This window comes from Molossus molossus, unplaced genomic scaffold (assembly GCF_014108415.1).
Source record: "Molossus molossus isolate mMolMol1 unplaced genomic scaffold, mMolMol1.p scaffold_m16_p_19, whole genome shotgun sequence".
Taxonomy (NCBI): domain Eukaryota; kingdom Metazoa; phylum Chordata; class Mammalia; order Chiroptera; family Molossidae; genus Molossus; species Molossus molossus.
The window spans coordinates 17,176,874-17,192,132 of NW_023425354.1; the positions used below are offsets into that span (position 1 = coordinate 17,176,874).

At 39.9% G+C, this 15,259-nt stretch overlaps 1 protein-coding gene across 1 annotated transcript in view; it reads right to left on the reverse strand.

Annotated features, from left to right (window-relative positions):
* Nucleotides 1-14,802, reverse strand: part of PPM1D (protein phosphatase, Mg2+/Mn2+ dependent 1D) — a 33,915-nt gene extending 19,113 nt beyond the window's left edge. The window contains exons 1-2 of the mRNA XM_036268912.1: nt 14,550-14,802; nt 9,248-9,372 (exon numbers count right to left, since the gene is read on the reverse strand). Of these exons, the coding sequence (XP_036124805.1) occupies nt 9,248-9,372; nt 14,550-14,761 (337 nt within the window). The 5' untranslated portion in view covers nt 14,762-14,802. The remainder of the gene's footprint in view (nt 1-9,247; nt 9,373-14,549) is intronic.
* Nucleotides 14,803-15,259: the final 457 nt, after the last annotated feature.

The window sequence follows — 15,259 nt, forward strand, 5'->3', positions numbered from 1 at the left end:
CTTTTCAAAGCGTAAATGACTTGTGCCTTAGCTGGGTTGGTCACTTGGTTAGAGCATCACCCCAACAGGTTAAGGTTGTAGGTTCAATCACCGGTCAGTGTGCACACAAGAATAAACCAATGAATGCATAAATAAGTGGAACAGCAAATTGATGTTTCTCTCTCTCTCTCCCTTAAATCAGTGAATTTAAAAAAAAAATTTTTTTTAAGCATAAATAATTGTGCCCTGGCTGGTTTGGCCCAGCGGTTAGAGCATCAGCCCATGGACTAGAGAAGCCCAGGTTCGGTTCCCGCTAGGGGCACGCACCTCAGTTGCAGTTCGTCCCCGCCACGGTTGGGGTTGTATAGGTGGCAACCAGTTGATGTGTCTCTCTCACAAAGATGTTTCTCTCCCTCTCTTTCTCCCCCTCTCCCTCCTGCTCCATCTGAGGATAAATGCAAAAATATCCTCGGGTGAGGATAAAAAATAAATAAATGATTTGCAAGACTCATGTGCAATTCCATCAGGTAGCCACTAGAAGGCACCTTTGCTACATTTGTATTCAAGTAATTATGTTCATAATCAGTGCTTAAATGGTACCCATTTTTATATGAAAACTTCTTTCTTTCACAAAAATAATGACCATAATTCATAATAATGGTGCTAAACACTACCGTTTAATTTACTATGGGTCAATAAGTATTATCATGCAACAAGTTAAACTTAAAAAGAAAAACTAGAACTGTATTTCTTTTTTTTTAAATTTCCCCTAGTGCCAGAATAAGAACTGAAAAAGTAATGTGACAAATGTTTTAGCTTAAATATTCAAATATGAAAGGTATTATTATTTTTTAGGAGAAAATGTGGCAGCAAGTAAAATAATGAGAAAAAAACAAGGCTTTTTCATAATTAAAACAATTTCATCTGTCCCACTCAAGTCTTTTACTTCTTTTTTTTATTTCTTTTTTTTTGTTTTTTTATCCTCACCCGAGGACACTTTTCCATTTTTTGTTCAGATAGAGTGGGAAGAAGAGAGAGGAAGAGAGAGAGAGAGAAACATTGACGTGAAAGGGACACATCGAGTGGCTGCCACCTGCATGACCAACCAGGGCCGGGACAAACTGCAACTGAGGTACGTGCCCTTAGCGGGAACCGAACCCGGGTCTCTCTGTACCGCAGGCCGAGGCTCCAACCGCTGAGCCAAACCGGCCAGGGCGTATTTCTTTATTGATTTTTTTTTTTTTTTTTAATCCTCACCCGAGGACATTTTTCCATTTTTTGCTCAGGTAGAGTGGGAGGGAGAGAGAGGAACAGAGAGAGAGAGAGAAACATCGATGTGAAAGGGACACATTGAGTGGCTGCCACCCGCACAACCGACCAGGGCCGGGGACAAACTGCAACCAAGGTATGAGCCCTTAGCGGGAACCGAACCCGGGTCTCTCAGGACCGCAGGCCGACGCTCTAACCGCTGAGCCAAACCGGCCAGGGCTATTGATTTTTTTTTAGAGAGAGAGGAAGGGAGAGAGAGAGATAGAAACATCGATGAGAGAGAACATCAACTAGCTCCCTCCTACATGCATGCCCCCCATTGGGGACTTGGCCCACAACCTGGACATGTGCCTGACTGCGATTTGAACCAGCAACCTCTTGGTATATGGGTGGATGCTCAACCACTGAGCTACAATAGCCAGGCTACACAAGTCTTTTTATATCAAGATTCATTCATGTCCATGTATTTGTTTACAAACTTAAGTTAAAATGTTGTAAGACATTACTGTGGCAATTACCCTTTACCTCCTATGTGGAGTTTTCACTGTTCTAGTGAACCTTTCCTATCAACTGCTATTATCCCTTCCCATTTAAAAATAACAGCAGCAAGCCCTGGCCAGTGTGGCTCAGTGGTTAGAAGGTCGGCCTGTGCATGAAGGGTTGCAGGTTAGATCCCCTGTCTGGGTGCATGTGGATGGCAACTAATCAATGTGTCTCTCTCACACTGATGTTTCTCTTTCTCTCTCTCTTTTTCTCCCCACCTCCCTCACTCCCTTTCACTCTCTCTAAAAATCAATGGAGCCTGGCCAGTGTGGCTCAGTGGTTGAGTGTCAACCCACGCACCAAGAGGTTGCCAGTTTGATTCCCGATCAGGGCACATGCGCAAGTTGTGGGCCCAATCCCCTGTGGGGGGTATGCAGGAGGCGGCCAATTGATGTTCTTTCTCATCAATGTTTCCATCTCTCTCTCCCCCTCTCCCTCCCTCTCTCTCTCTAAAAGCAATTTAAAAAAAAAAGTTAAATAAAAATCAACAGAAATATATCCTTGGGTAAGGATTAACAAAATGAAATAAAATAGCAACAGCAAATCCTCTCTGCTCCAGCTAAAACCTCATTTCTCTCCTTTCCTTTATAATAAAACTAGGAAGAGTGTCTAAACTTGCTATATCAACTTTTCCTCTTGCTCTTTCTTGAACCAATTCAAATAATGACTGGAGCCTCACTATCCTAATAAAAGATAGTTTATTAAAATCACCAATGACCTCCACATTGCTACTAAACCCAATGGTCACTTCTCAGTTTCCCCTTAGCTTAATCAACAGTATCTGAAATACCTTTTTTTTTTCTCTTTAAATTGAGGTAACATTGACATATAAAAACATATCTTCGCCCTGGCCGGTTTGGCTCAGCGGTTAGAGTGTCGGCCTGCGGTCCCGAGAGACCCGGGTTCGGTTCCCGCTAAGGGTATGTACCTCGGTTGCAGTTTGTCCCCCACCCTGGTTGGTCGTGCGGGTGGCAGCCACTCGATGTGTCCCTTTCACATCGATGTTTCTCTCTCTCTCTCTTCCTCTCTCTCCCTCCTACTCTATCTGAACAAAAAATGGAAAAATGTCCTCAGGAGAGGATTAAAAAATATATATATCTTCTTGAAACTTTATTACTTAGCTTTCAGGACATGCTCACCTGAATGTCATTTTATTTTATTTATTTATTTTTATCCTCACCCGAGGACATTTTTTCATTTTTTGTTCAGATAGAGTGGGAGGGAAAGAGAGGAATTGAGAGAGAGAGAGAGAGAGAGACATCGACGTGAAAGGGACACATTGAGCGGTTGCCATCCACACGACCTAACCAGGGCCGAAGACAAACCACAACTGAGGCACGTGCCCCTAGTGGGAACCAAACCCGGGCCTCTCTGGTCCACGGGCTGACGCTCCAATCACTGAGCCAAACCCGCCAGGGCTGTTTCTAATTCTTTCTCCTTTCTCTCTCTCTAAAATCAATAAAGAGAAAAAATAAAAAAAATGTGTACAAATTCTTTGATACTCTTTTTTTTTTTTTAATAAAGGGAGACCTTAATTCCCTCCCCTCCACTCAAGGACAGGCTAGACTTAGTGACACAGTGCTATCAAATAAAATATGGAGGAGGTGATATTTCACTAAAACACTAGATCAAAAACATTGTTGCTAAAACAACAGGGTATCACCTCACATCTGTCAGAATGGCTGCCATTAACAAATCCTCAAACAACAAGTGCTGGCAAGGGTGTGGAGAAAAGGGGACTCTAGTACACTGCTGATGGGAATGCAGACTGGTGCAGCCACTATGGAAAACACTATGGTGTTACCTCAAAAATTTAAAAATTGAACTGCCATTTGATCCAGTGATCCCACTTCTAGGAATATATCCTAAGAAGCCTGAAACACCAATCAGAAAGAATACATGTACCCCTATGTTCATAGCAGCACTATTTACAACCGCCAAGATCTGGAAACAGCCCAAGAGCCCATCAATAGAAGAGTGGATTAAAAAGCTGTGGTACATATACACAATGGAATATTATGCAGCTGTAAGAAAGAAAGATCTCTTATCCTTTGACATGACATGGAAGGACCTGGAGAGTATTATCCTAAGCAAAACAAGCCAATCAGAAAAAGATAGATATCACATGATTTCCACTTACTTGTGGAATATAATGAACAAAACAAACTGATGAATAAAATAGACCCAGAGACATGGAAGAAGAGTACAGACTGAGAAACCTCAGAAGAGGTGGTAGGGGGGAGAGATAAACCACAGAACTTATATGCATAACCAATGTACATAGACAACAATGCTGGGGACGGGGCAGGGGGCGATCAGGAGGAGGCTGTCAATGGGGGAAAAAGGAGAAACATCTGTAACAAAAATAAATTAATTAAAAAAATAAAATAAAAATAAATACACACAAAAAAATATTGTAGCTGATCTCCCTCCCCCCCCCCCCCCCTCTCTGGATCACTCATTCTGGGGAAGCCAGCTGCCATGTCATGGAGACACATCATCAAACAGCCCCACCGAGAGGCCCACAGGGCAAGGAACCAAAGCCTCCTGCCAAGATCTACATAAGTAAGACATCCTAGAAGTAAATGTTCAACACCATTCAAGCTTTCAGATGATCACAGCCATAGCTGACATCTTGGTTGCAATCATGTGAGAGACCCTGAGCCAGAACCACCTAGCTAAGCGACTCCCAGGTGCCTGAGCCATAGAAACCATGTGAGATAATAAATATTTTAAACAGCAAATTTGGGAGTATTCTGTTAGATAGCAATAGATAATATAGTGGGATTTTAATAACCTGACATAATCACTTTGGGGAGAAACTCAACAATATCTAATAATGCTGACGAGATATATATCTATAAATTACTGAGCTTTCTAAGTGGTATGTCATGGATGAGTGGAGTGTAACCTTGGGTCACCAGGGTGGGACCCAGGTGGCAAGAGCCTTTAAGTCAGTTAGTTACCTCCTGCTTCAAGTAGCCTTCCCTGTTTACTGTAGAAATATTATTATATTGTATGTGTCCCTTAAAGACATCTTATACATGTATGCAAGATGTTTATTGCAGCATTTTTCATAACAGCAAATGCATGGATATAACCTAAATGTCAACCAATCAGGGCAGTGGAAGAAACCAGTTTCATATTGCAACTGAACGTACAACAATTGATTTGAACTAGAACTGCATTTATAAACAGGGATAAATCTCAAAAACAATGCATAATGAAAAAAGCAAGTTGAAAAAAAAAGATATTTTGATTATGAAGAAAAGCTAATCCAAAGATCAGCAATTTTAACATTACCACAGACTCTGAGAACGATAAGACCCTCAAAGTCTGATATTCTCTAGATTCCTACCCAATGTAGAAATCTATGCTAGCCACAATGGGTAGCCATTTAGCCACTTGAACACTTCTTATCAAGGAAGGCCTCACTACAGTTCACAAAATAATGTTATTTATATTTTATCAACTACCATAATTTTTGTTTTACTAAACTAAAATTTGCTTTTCTTTTTTATAGCTCTCTACAGCTACTTCTTAAAAAATCAGGCTAATTCTTCTTCTAGATGAGAGAACTTCACAGATATTAAGCCAGCTATAAGTGTCCTCAGTATTTCTACTCCAGGCTATACCTTGTCAAATTATGCTGTGTAAGTTTAGAATGGCAGCATTATACAGTGGGCGAGTTTATACTCTTAAGTTGGACAAAGGTGCATTCGAAGTGCCAACAATGTGTTCTTATGACTACAACTGCTAAGCAGTTTCTTGACTGATGAACTACACCAGTCCTACCATCCTGCCATTTTATAAAGTGTAGAAATGAAAGAACATATAAAGTGCTTCTACAGTACCTGACACATTATTAAAAAAAAAAAAAAAAAGCCCACTCAATTTGGTAGTTTTTTTTCTATTATAGTATGATGTTCGAAACATCTCCAACATGGCCAACTTCCTCTGGATAAAGTAGAGAGTATAGTGGCATAACCATTTCCTTATTCTGAATATTCTACTGTATCACTGCATTATTTTTTATGACTAAATTATACTTAACATTGTTGGATTATTGGTAATGCATGAGTAATCACCAAAAAAAAAAATCTCTAGTTCTTTTTCATGTGAAATGCTGCTATGAAAACAGATGTCTCCCAAATAATGCTCTTAACTTTAGTCCTCTATATTTATTCCTATTAAATTTTATATTATTACTGTCAGTCTATTTTCAATAACATTTTATTTGGAGATCACTTCAAATGTACTGTTACGAAAATATAAGTGGGACAAAGAATACCTATATGCTCTTTTACTCTTTAACCAGATTCACCTTTGACATCTTAACCCATTTACTTTATTTTCTATCTACATATATAATCACTTTTTGTTATATGAGCCAAACCAGCCAGGGCTCTTCAGCCTCTTTTAATCTGGAATGAGTTATGCATTCTTGGTCAGAGTTTTTTTTTTTTTTTTCACGCACCAGAGGACATTTTTCCATTTTTTGTTCAGATAGAGTGGGAGAGAGAGAGAGAAACATTGACATGAAAGGGACAAATCGAGTGGTTGCCACCCGCACAACCAACCAGGGCCAGGGAAAAACTGCAGCCGAGGTATGTGCCCCTAGCAGGAAACAAACCTGGGTCTCTGGACCGCAGGCCAACCAGCCAGAGTATTACATAGGGGCTATTGTGTCTTTCTCAGCATATCACACATCTGGAGGCACACAATGTCCAACTATTCCTCATTAGTGATGGTATTTTGATTATCCAGTCAAGGTGTTGCCTGATTACTCTCTACTGTGCAACTAAAAGCACTCTGTGGGAAGACAATTTAAAACAATTCTAGCCCTGGCCTGTTTGGCTCAGCGGTTAGAGCGTCGGCCTGCGGTCCGGAGAGACCCGGGTTCGGTTCCCGCTAAGGGCGCGTACTTCGGTTGCAGTTTGTCCCCGGCCCTGGTTGGTCGTGCGGGTGGCAGCCACTCGATGTGTCCCTTCACGTCGATGTTTCTCTCTCTCTCTCCTTCCTCTCTCTCCCTCCCACTCTATCTGTACAAAAAATGGAAAATATCCTCGGGTGAGGATAAAAAAAAATAAAATAAAATAAAACAATTCTAATATCCTGCTGCCTAAGTACTTTTTTTTTCATCCTTACCCGAGGACATTTTTGCATTTACCTTCAGATAGAGTGGGAGGGAGGGAAGGAGGAAGAGAGAGAGAAGCATCGATGTGAGAGACACATAGATTGGTTGCCACCTACCTACACGACCCCAACCAGGGCTGGGGACGAAACGCAACCGAGGTACGTGCCCTTAGTGGGATCTAACTTGGGACTCTCTAGTCCACAGGCCGACACTCTAACCACTGAGCCAAACCAGCCAGGGCTGCCTAAATACTTTTTAAAATTTATGTAATATACAGAATTGAGAAATACATATTCTATTTCTTTCTCCAGGGAGCTAACAAATTTTGAAACAAACAAAGGAAAAAATTATAGCATTACATCAATCAATATTTCTCTCTCTCCAAATACACACCAATCTAGTAAGCAATACCTTTTGCACTAAATAATACATTCTGTAGAAATCTCATCGAATGCTGCTATTATTCAGTCTCTATCTCTCTACCCTCACACCATCCCAATAAAAATCAACAGGGTATAACAGAGAAACTTGACCTGGTAGCAGTTTATTTAAAAACAAAACAAAAAAACTACAGATTTGAGCTTAGAAGCCAACAACTGTGGTATAATTACTAAAAGTAATTATAATTACCACATCTTGAAGAGTGTCTTCAATTCCGGAACACATTTATTGAAGGCAACATCCAGAGGAAAATGACAAGAATAATAAAGAGTCTAAAATTCACCTAAGAGCAAAGATCAGGGAAACATGCTAGCCAATTCTGAATAGGTAAACGAATGTCATTATGCAAAAGTCAAAATAAGTACACAGCCCCGTTTTTGTTTCAGCACATAAAACTAGAGCCAATGTCTGAGTTACAAAAGCAGATTATAACTCACAATTAAAGTTGTCCAATAATGCAAGATTTTGTTTATACTTTGAAACAATAAGTAAAGATTACTGAAGGTATGTAAGTGGGGCTGAATTACTTCTTGTCTGAATTACTCTAGAGGAAATCTCTGAGCTGAGTAGGAGTGTCTCAAACAGAAAAACAAGTTGATTTTCCTGTTCTTTCTGCCAGTAAATTCACCTGTTCATTTTCTTCCTCTATACAGTCACTTAAGAGTTTCAAGGCCTACTTGAAATGTTGGGTACATACACTTCATATATACAAAATAATTTGGCATCTACTTTTTTAAAATTGAAGAATCACCTTACTTTTGAACCTAAAGTAAGATCTTGCCTCAGTCCAATGAGTTGTTCCCCATTTTAAAAACTCTCTATTCTTTTTTTTTTAACATGTTTTTTTTTTTTTTAGAGAGAGACAAACATCCATCGGCTGCCTCCTGCATGCCCCCTATTGGAGATCAAGCCCACAACCTGGGCATGTGCCCTAACCAAGAATCAAACTGGGACCTCTCAGTCCATGGGATGATGCTCAACCCACCGAGCCACACAGGCCAGGCAAATACCCTCTATTTTCTTTCTTTTTTTTAAATCCTCACCCGAGGATATATATATATATATATATTTTTCTCTTTATCGATCTTTAGAGAGAAAGGAAGGGAGAGGGAGAGAGAGACAGAAACACCGATGACAGAGAACATCAACTAGCCGCCTCCTGCATGCCCCCCACTGGGGATTGGGCCCACAACCTGGGCATGTGCCCTGACCAGGAATCGGTGACCTCTTGGTGCATGGGTCAATGCTCAACCACTGAGCCATACTGGCTGGGCAGAGGATATTTTCCATTTATTTTTAGATAGAGTGTGAAGGGGAGAGAGAGAGAAACATCGATGAGAGAGAGACACATTGATTGGTTGCCTCTTGCACATGACTCCCAGAGACTGAGTCTGCCCTTGACTGGGAATCAACCCTCTGACCCTTCGGTGCATGGGCCGATGCTCTAACCACTGAACAACACTTGCCAGGGCTCCCCTCTAATAGGCTTTCTTTTTTTTTTTTTATCCTCACCCAAGGACATTTTTCAATATTTTGTTCAGATAGAGTAGGAGGGAGAGAGAGAGAGAGAAACATCAACGTGAAAGGGACACATTGAGTGGCTGCCACCCACACGACCCAATCAGGGCCAGGGACAGACTGCAACTGAGGTACGTGCCCTCAGCAGGAACCGAACCCAGGTCTCTCCAGACCGCAGGCCAACGCTCTAACCGCTGAGCCAAACTGGCCAGGGCTCCAATAGGTTTTCAAGCATTTAATATACTATCATCCTATTCCTATCCTCATTACAAGGCAAATGAGAATTTGAATTTTTTTCATTTTGCCATCATATATTATAGAACATCCAATATGATTGCACCAAATGTAAGCTGTACTTACCAAGTGCTCTTGCTACTGCCAGAAAAGGAATCTGGTCAATAACCGTGCTCCTTCTAACAGGTCCATTGTGAGTGAGCCGAGGTCTTTTCCAAACTACACGATTCACCCCAGATTTGTTCATCACACTAAAAAACAGAGTTCATATATTCTAAATGATTAAAACATAACAACTAAGGTAGTTCTATGTGTTAAATGACTAATAAAATCAGATTATATTATCAAAAAACAATAACATATCTGTTTCAGATACAAAGATAAATAAGCCAAAGTTCCTGCTCACATAGGAAAGATAAAATAGGGCAGATTAAGATTACTAAAGTAGATTAAAATGAATAGAAGTTATGTGAAGAAAAATGAGTAGATATCATGTAAAAAAAAAAGGAAGATAACTTCATAACAAACAAAAATTGAGGGGCCCTGGCTGGTTTGGGTCAGCGGTTAGAGCGTCAGCCTGCAGTACCGAGAGACCCGGGTTCGGTTCCCACTAAGGGCGCGTACCTCAGCTGCAGTTTGTCCCTGGCCCTGGTTGGGTTGTGCGGGTGGCAACTACTCGATGTGTCCCTTTCACGTCGATGTTTCTCTCTCTCTCCCTCCCTCCCACTCTATCTAAACAAAATATATATAAAAAAAATAGTGATAAAAAAAATTAAAAACAAAAGGTTACATACTTTTTGAGGGGTTTGAAGGTACTCAGTTTAATACGTATTTTTTAAATCCTCACTGGAGGTTATTTTTCCATTACTTTTCAGTTAGAGTGAGAGGAAGAGAGAAAAGGAGAAACATCGATGTGAGAGAGTCACATCAATTGGTTACCTCCCGCATGACCCCAACTAGGGCCAGGGATGGAACCTGAAACCGAGGTACATGCCCTTGACTGGGAATCAAACCCTTGACTCTTTGGTCTATGGACCTACACTCTAACCGCTGAGCCAAACCAGCCAGGGCTAGTTTTAATAGTTTTGATTTGAGGAATAGGAAATGCTTCAATAGAAATATTTATTTATTTAGATATTTCTGTAATTAGAAGTGTAAGATCAGACTTTAGAAACAGATCTGTAAAAATGTAGATTTAGGAGTTAACAGAATAAGAAAAATCATCCTAGAAATCTGGCATAGGAGCAACAGAAATCTATAATTAGTACCTTGTAATTATTACTCTAGTTTGCCTAAAACCTGAAAATATGGTCAAGTCTTGGAGCAAAAAATATATATAATCGAAAACAATAGAGATGGGAGAGAAAAAACAATAAAGATGGGTCTCTCAACCTATGACTGATATTACTGAAATGGGAAACAGACCCTTAAATCAATTTAACCATAATCTGCCTAAATATTTAAAAAAAACCAACAGACGAAAAATATTCCTCTAGAAAGCTAGAAAAGTTGGGATGCAGAATGGCAAAGAATATTTCCAAGAAACAATATTGGGTCCATCTGCCAGATACATGCATAAGACAGAATGAATCATTTCCAAGGCTGTCAAAGACACATGACATTAAGATAATCTAATTTTTTTTTTTTTGGTCCTCACCTGAGGACATTTTTCCATTTTTTTGTTCAGATAGAGTGGGAGGGAAAGAGAGGGAGAGAGAGAGAGAGAAACATCGATGTGAAGGGACACATCGAGTGGCTGCCACCCGCACGACCAACCATGGCCAGGGACAAACTGCAACCGAGGTACGTGCCCTTAGCGGGAACCGAACCTGGGTCTCTCGGGACCGCAAGCTGACACTCCAACTGCTGAATCAAACCGGCCAGGGCAAGATAATCTAATTAAGTATTCTCACTCATGTCCCATGTGCATCCAGAAATCCTTTGATTAGAATCTGAAATTTTTTTTCTTCCACAGGACCGAGGACAATAACATGTAGTCTTCTTGTCAGTTATTTTCTCAGTAACAAGTACTATAACATCCTAACCTATGAATCTCTTATTAGTTCCCCTAAACTTTATGAACACTGAAACTAAACTGGCTTCAAGATACAAAAAACTGAAGGCAAGACAAATAATGGTGACCACCTCCAACTGAATGTCACTATGAAATGCCTGCTATAAACCTCAGCAGCATTCATCTGGTTATCCTCCATGTATGATTTTTATATCTCTGCTCTAACTTCAAAGGAATAAAGATACTAGAGAGAGAAAAGATAACAAATGAAATAAAAGTTCTAAGAGAAGTAAAATAAAGGCATAAACCTTATAAACAAGAAAAAAACAATCTTCCTCTGAGCAAAAAAAAAACAACAACCCAAAACCATGAATATGACAAAATAAGAACAGCCTCAATCTTTTTCCTAAAGTAGAAAACAAGCTCATCTGATAAGAGCAGGCCAGGACATTTGAGCAGCTGTTTCATGAAACTTCCTGCAATGATGGAAATGTTTACTCTGCAATGTCCAAATACAGTAGTCACTAGCCATGTGTGGCTATTAAGCACTGTAAATGTGGCTAGTGCAAATGAGAAATGGAGTTAATTCTATTTCATTTATATTTAAATTTAATCAGTCATATGTGGCTAGTGGCTACTATACTGAACAGTACAGGGTAGGAATGAAGCAAGCACAGAATAACCAGAAAATATGGTCAATGTTAACACAGAAGAGAAATTCAAGAGAGTTGCTCATTTACTATCCCTTTTGAGTTTAATTCACAATTCTAAAAACAATAGTATTCTAGGTCATAGAAGAGTAAGAATATCAAAGGCAGTCATTTTGTTATTTAATGCTTTCTTCAATGCTGATCCTCAGAAAGCAAATCAGAAAAGAAAAAAAAAAAAGAAACCTTAAAGAGATAAAAAAATAAATAAGAAGAAATTTTTAGAAAAGCAAATCAGAGAATAAAGACTAAATCTATCATTCAGAACATCTATAAGACATAAGAGTTACAGGAGAAGAGATATCAACATTCTACCTTCCTAGCACCTTAAGCATTATTTGCCTTTCCTAAAAATAAGGCTTAAATTTTTTTTTTTATCCTCGCCTGAGGACATTCTTCCTTCCATTTTTTGTTCAGGTAGAGTGAGAGGGACAGGAAGAGAAAGAGAGAGAGAAACATTGGTGCAAAAGGGACACATTGAGTGGCCGCCACTCGCACAACCCAACCAGGGCCGGGGACAAACTGCAACCGAGGTACGCACCCTTAGCAGGAACCGAACCCAGGTCTCTCCGAACCACATGCCAACACTCTAACCACTGAACCAAACTGGCCAGGGCATAAGGCTTAATATTTAAGTAATTAGAGTACCTACCCAGATTGCTTTCCACATAACTACACTAGGAACTCTCTTAATACTTACTATTAAAAAATATTATGGTCTCTATGTTTCTGACAAACAAAAGACAAAATAATGGTACTGACTAAAACAAAGTTTTAAATCCAGAATCAAAAAAATCGAAGCAATGGTATAAGAAATGCTTTTATTATACTCCTCACCCTTGCCATGTATGATTGAAAGGCAAATACAAAAGATCAGCCTGATATGCAGAGAGCTGACTTAGCAGCAACAGAAGGCTAGAAAAACAGAGCACTGGCCAGTTGCCTAGGGTGAGATAGAAGGAAAGGAGGAAATAACTTATAATAAAACAGCTCAATTTATGCAAAAAGACACCTGCTCCCAAATAGCAAACAGCATCTGTCCAATTATCCAGATGGCATTTTAAGAGATAATACAAAAAAAACATAAATTCTAAAAAAAAGTTACAAAAAAAAAAATCAAAGAAAATATAATTTAAAAATTCATATAGAAAAATAAAGAATGGTGAAGAAAAATATATTTTAAAGATTAATGAGAAAAGATCAGGCTTACCAGTGTTAAAAACTATAATAAAGCTTCAATTTATTGTTTTTTTTTTGTGGTACGTACCCCTAGAGGGAACCGAACCCAGAACTCTCCAGTCTGCATGCCGACAATCAACCATTGAGCCAAACTGGCCAGGGCTAACGCTTCGATTTAAAAAGTAGGTACTGGTACATGAACATACAGTATAAAAAATAGAAAGCCCAGAAAAAAAACAAATATATACAGGAATTCAGTTTATAATTATAAAGCCCACTCTGCATGACTACCAGCAGTGTTATGCAACTTGTCATACAGACTGACCTTGATACTCAAAGAATCAAATAAATTATAGTATGAAACCAGGCTCATTTAACTTTGTGGGATACAGAACAGAAAACAATAAGCAAGGAGACAGCTTCAATCATGTTGTTTTCAGCAATGACCCTTACAGAAATCTAGGAGCCATTCTGTAGCCTTTCACCCCCAAGTGAGCTTCATATGCCTCAAGAATCAGTCTTTTTTTAAAAATATTTTTACTGATTTTTTTATTTTTATTTTTTTTTATTTTTTTGGTGTGTGCCCCTAGTGGGAACCGAACCCGGGACTCTCTGGTCCGCAGGCCGATGCTCCAACCACTGAGCCAAACCAGCCAGGGCTTTTTACTGATTTTTAAAGAGAGAAAAAGAAGCATCGATGTGACAGTAAAACATCGATGGGTTGCCTGCTTCCTGCATTCCCCTCACCGGAGATGGAGCCCACAATCTGAGGTTGTGTCCTGATCAGGAATCGAGCTGGCAAGGCTTCAGTGGACAGGACAACACCCAACCAACTGAGCCACACCAGCCAGCACAGGAATCAGTATCTTTTAATAGCCCAGGACTTCCTAGTCCTGCACAAATCAAACAGCATGCACACAGGGTAGCTAAGGTCTTGTAGGTGGAGGGGAACTGGGTGGCCTATGGGACAGTAGTAGTTGAGAGACCTTCTATAATACATCACTTTATACTACCTAAAAAAGTGTATGCCTGTGTATATATAAGTCAATCATCATTCAGCAAGTTGTTGATTAGTATATTTCTACACTATTTCTATTTCTCTGCATAGTTGAGATTACACTACAAATATCATTTTATATCCTACTGTAACCAATAGGCACTCTCCTATTATTAAAAATTCTCCATATAGCCCTGGCCGGTTTGGCTCAGTGGTAGTGTCGACCCACGGACCAAAGAGTTGCTGGTTCGATTCCACTCAAGGGAACGTACCTCGGTTGCGGTTCGGTCCCCAGCCCTGGTCAGGGTCACGCAGAAGACAACCAATTGATGTGTCTCTCTCACATTGGTGTTTCTCTCTCTCTCCTCCTCCCATTCTGTCTGAAAATAAATAGAAAAAATATCCTCAGGTGAGGATTAAAAAAAACCTATAATACTGAGAAAATCACTTCATTAAAAGGGAGAATTAGGGCAATGTGGTTAATAAAGCAGAAAAGAATTAAAAGAGGAAAGACAAATAGCATAATATTACCTCCCACCAAGTCCTTCAATTCGTTCTCTTTCCTTTGGAAGTTCTGGCTTATGATCCTGTGTTACTTCCACAGCTCTGACAAAATCATCCTTTGGGTCGTCCTGAATTCCCAGAACCACGCCTGAGTCACCCACGTGAGCTACATACATCTTCATGCCCCGTATGATGACCACACTGGCCGTTGTCCCTGATGTACTGGGAAGACCCGTCATAGTCTTTGGCCATTCTGCTGTAATAAGAAATAAAATATTAATCTAAGTTTTACTCTGATACAGTTTATATATCTGAATTAGCATGTTAAAATTTTAATTAGTATTGGGGGGAAAAAAATTTTTTTTATCCTCACCCAAGGATATTTTTTCTATTTATCATCAGATAGAGTGGAGAGAAGGACAGAGAGGGAAAGAGAGAGACAATGATGAGAGAGAGACACATTGAATGGTTGCCTCCCGCATGACCTGACCAGGGCTGGGGATGGACCGCAACCAGGGCACATGCCCTTGACCAAAGTCAAACCCGTGACTCATTGGTCCGCGGGACGACTCTCTAACCACTGAGAAAATCCAGCCAGGGTAGAAAAGAAACTTTTTTTTTTTACTGTTTTCTTTATTGATTTTAGAGAGAAAGGAAGGAAGAGGGAGAGATGGAAACATCCATGAGAGAGAACATCAATTGGCCACCTCCTGCATGCTCCCAACTGGGGATTGGGC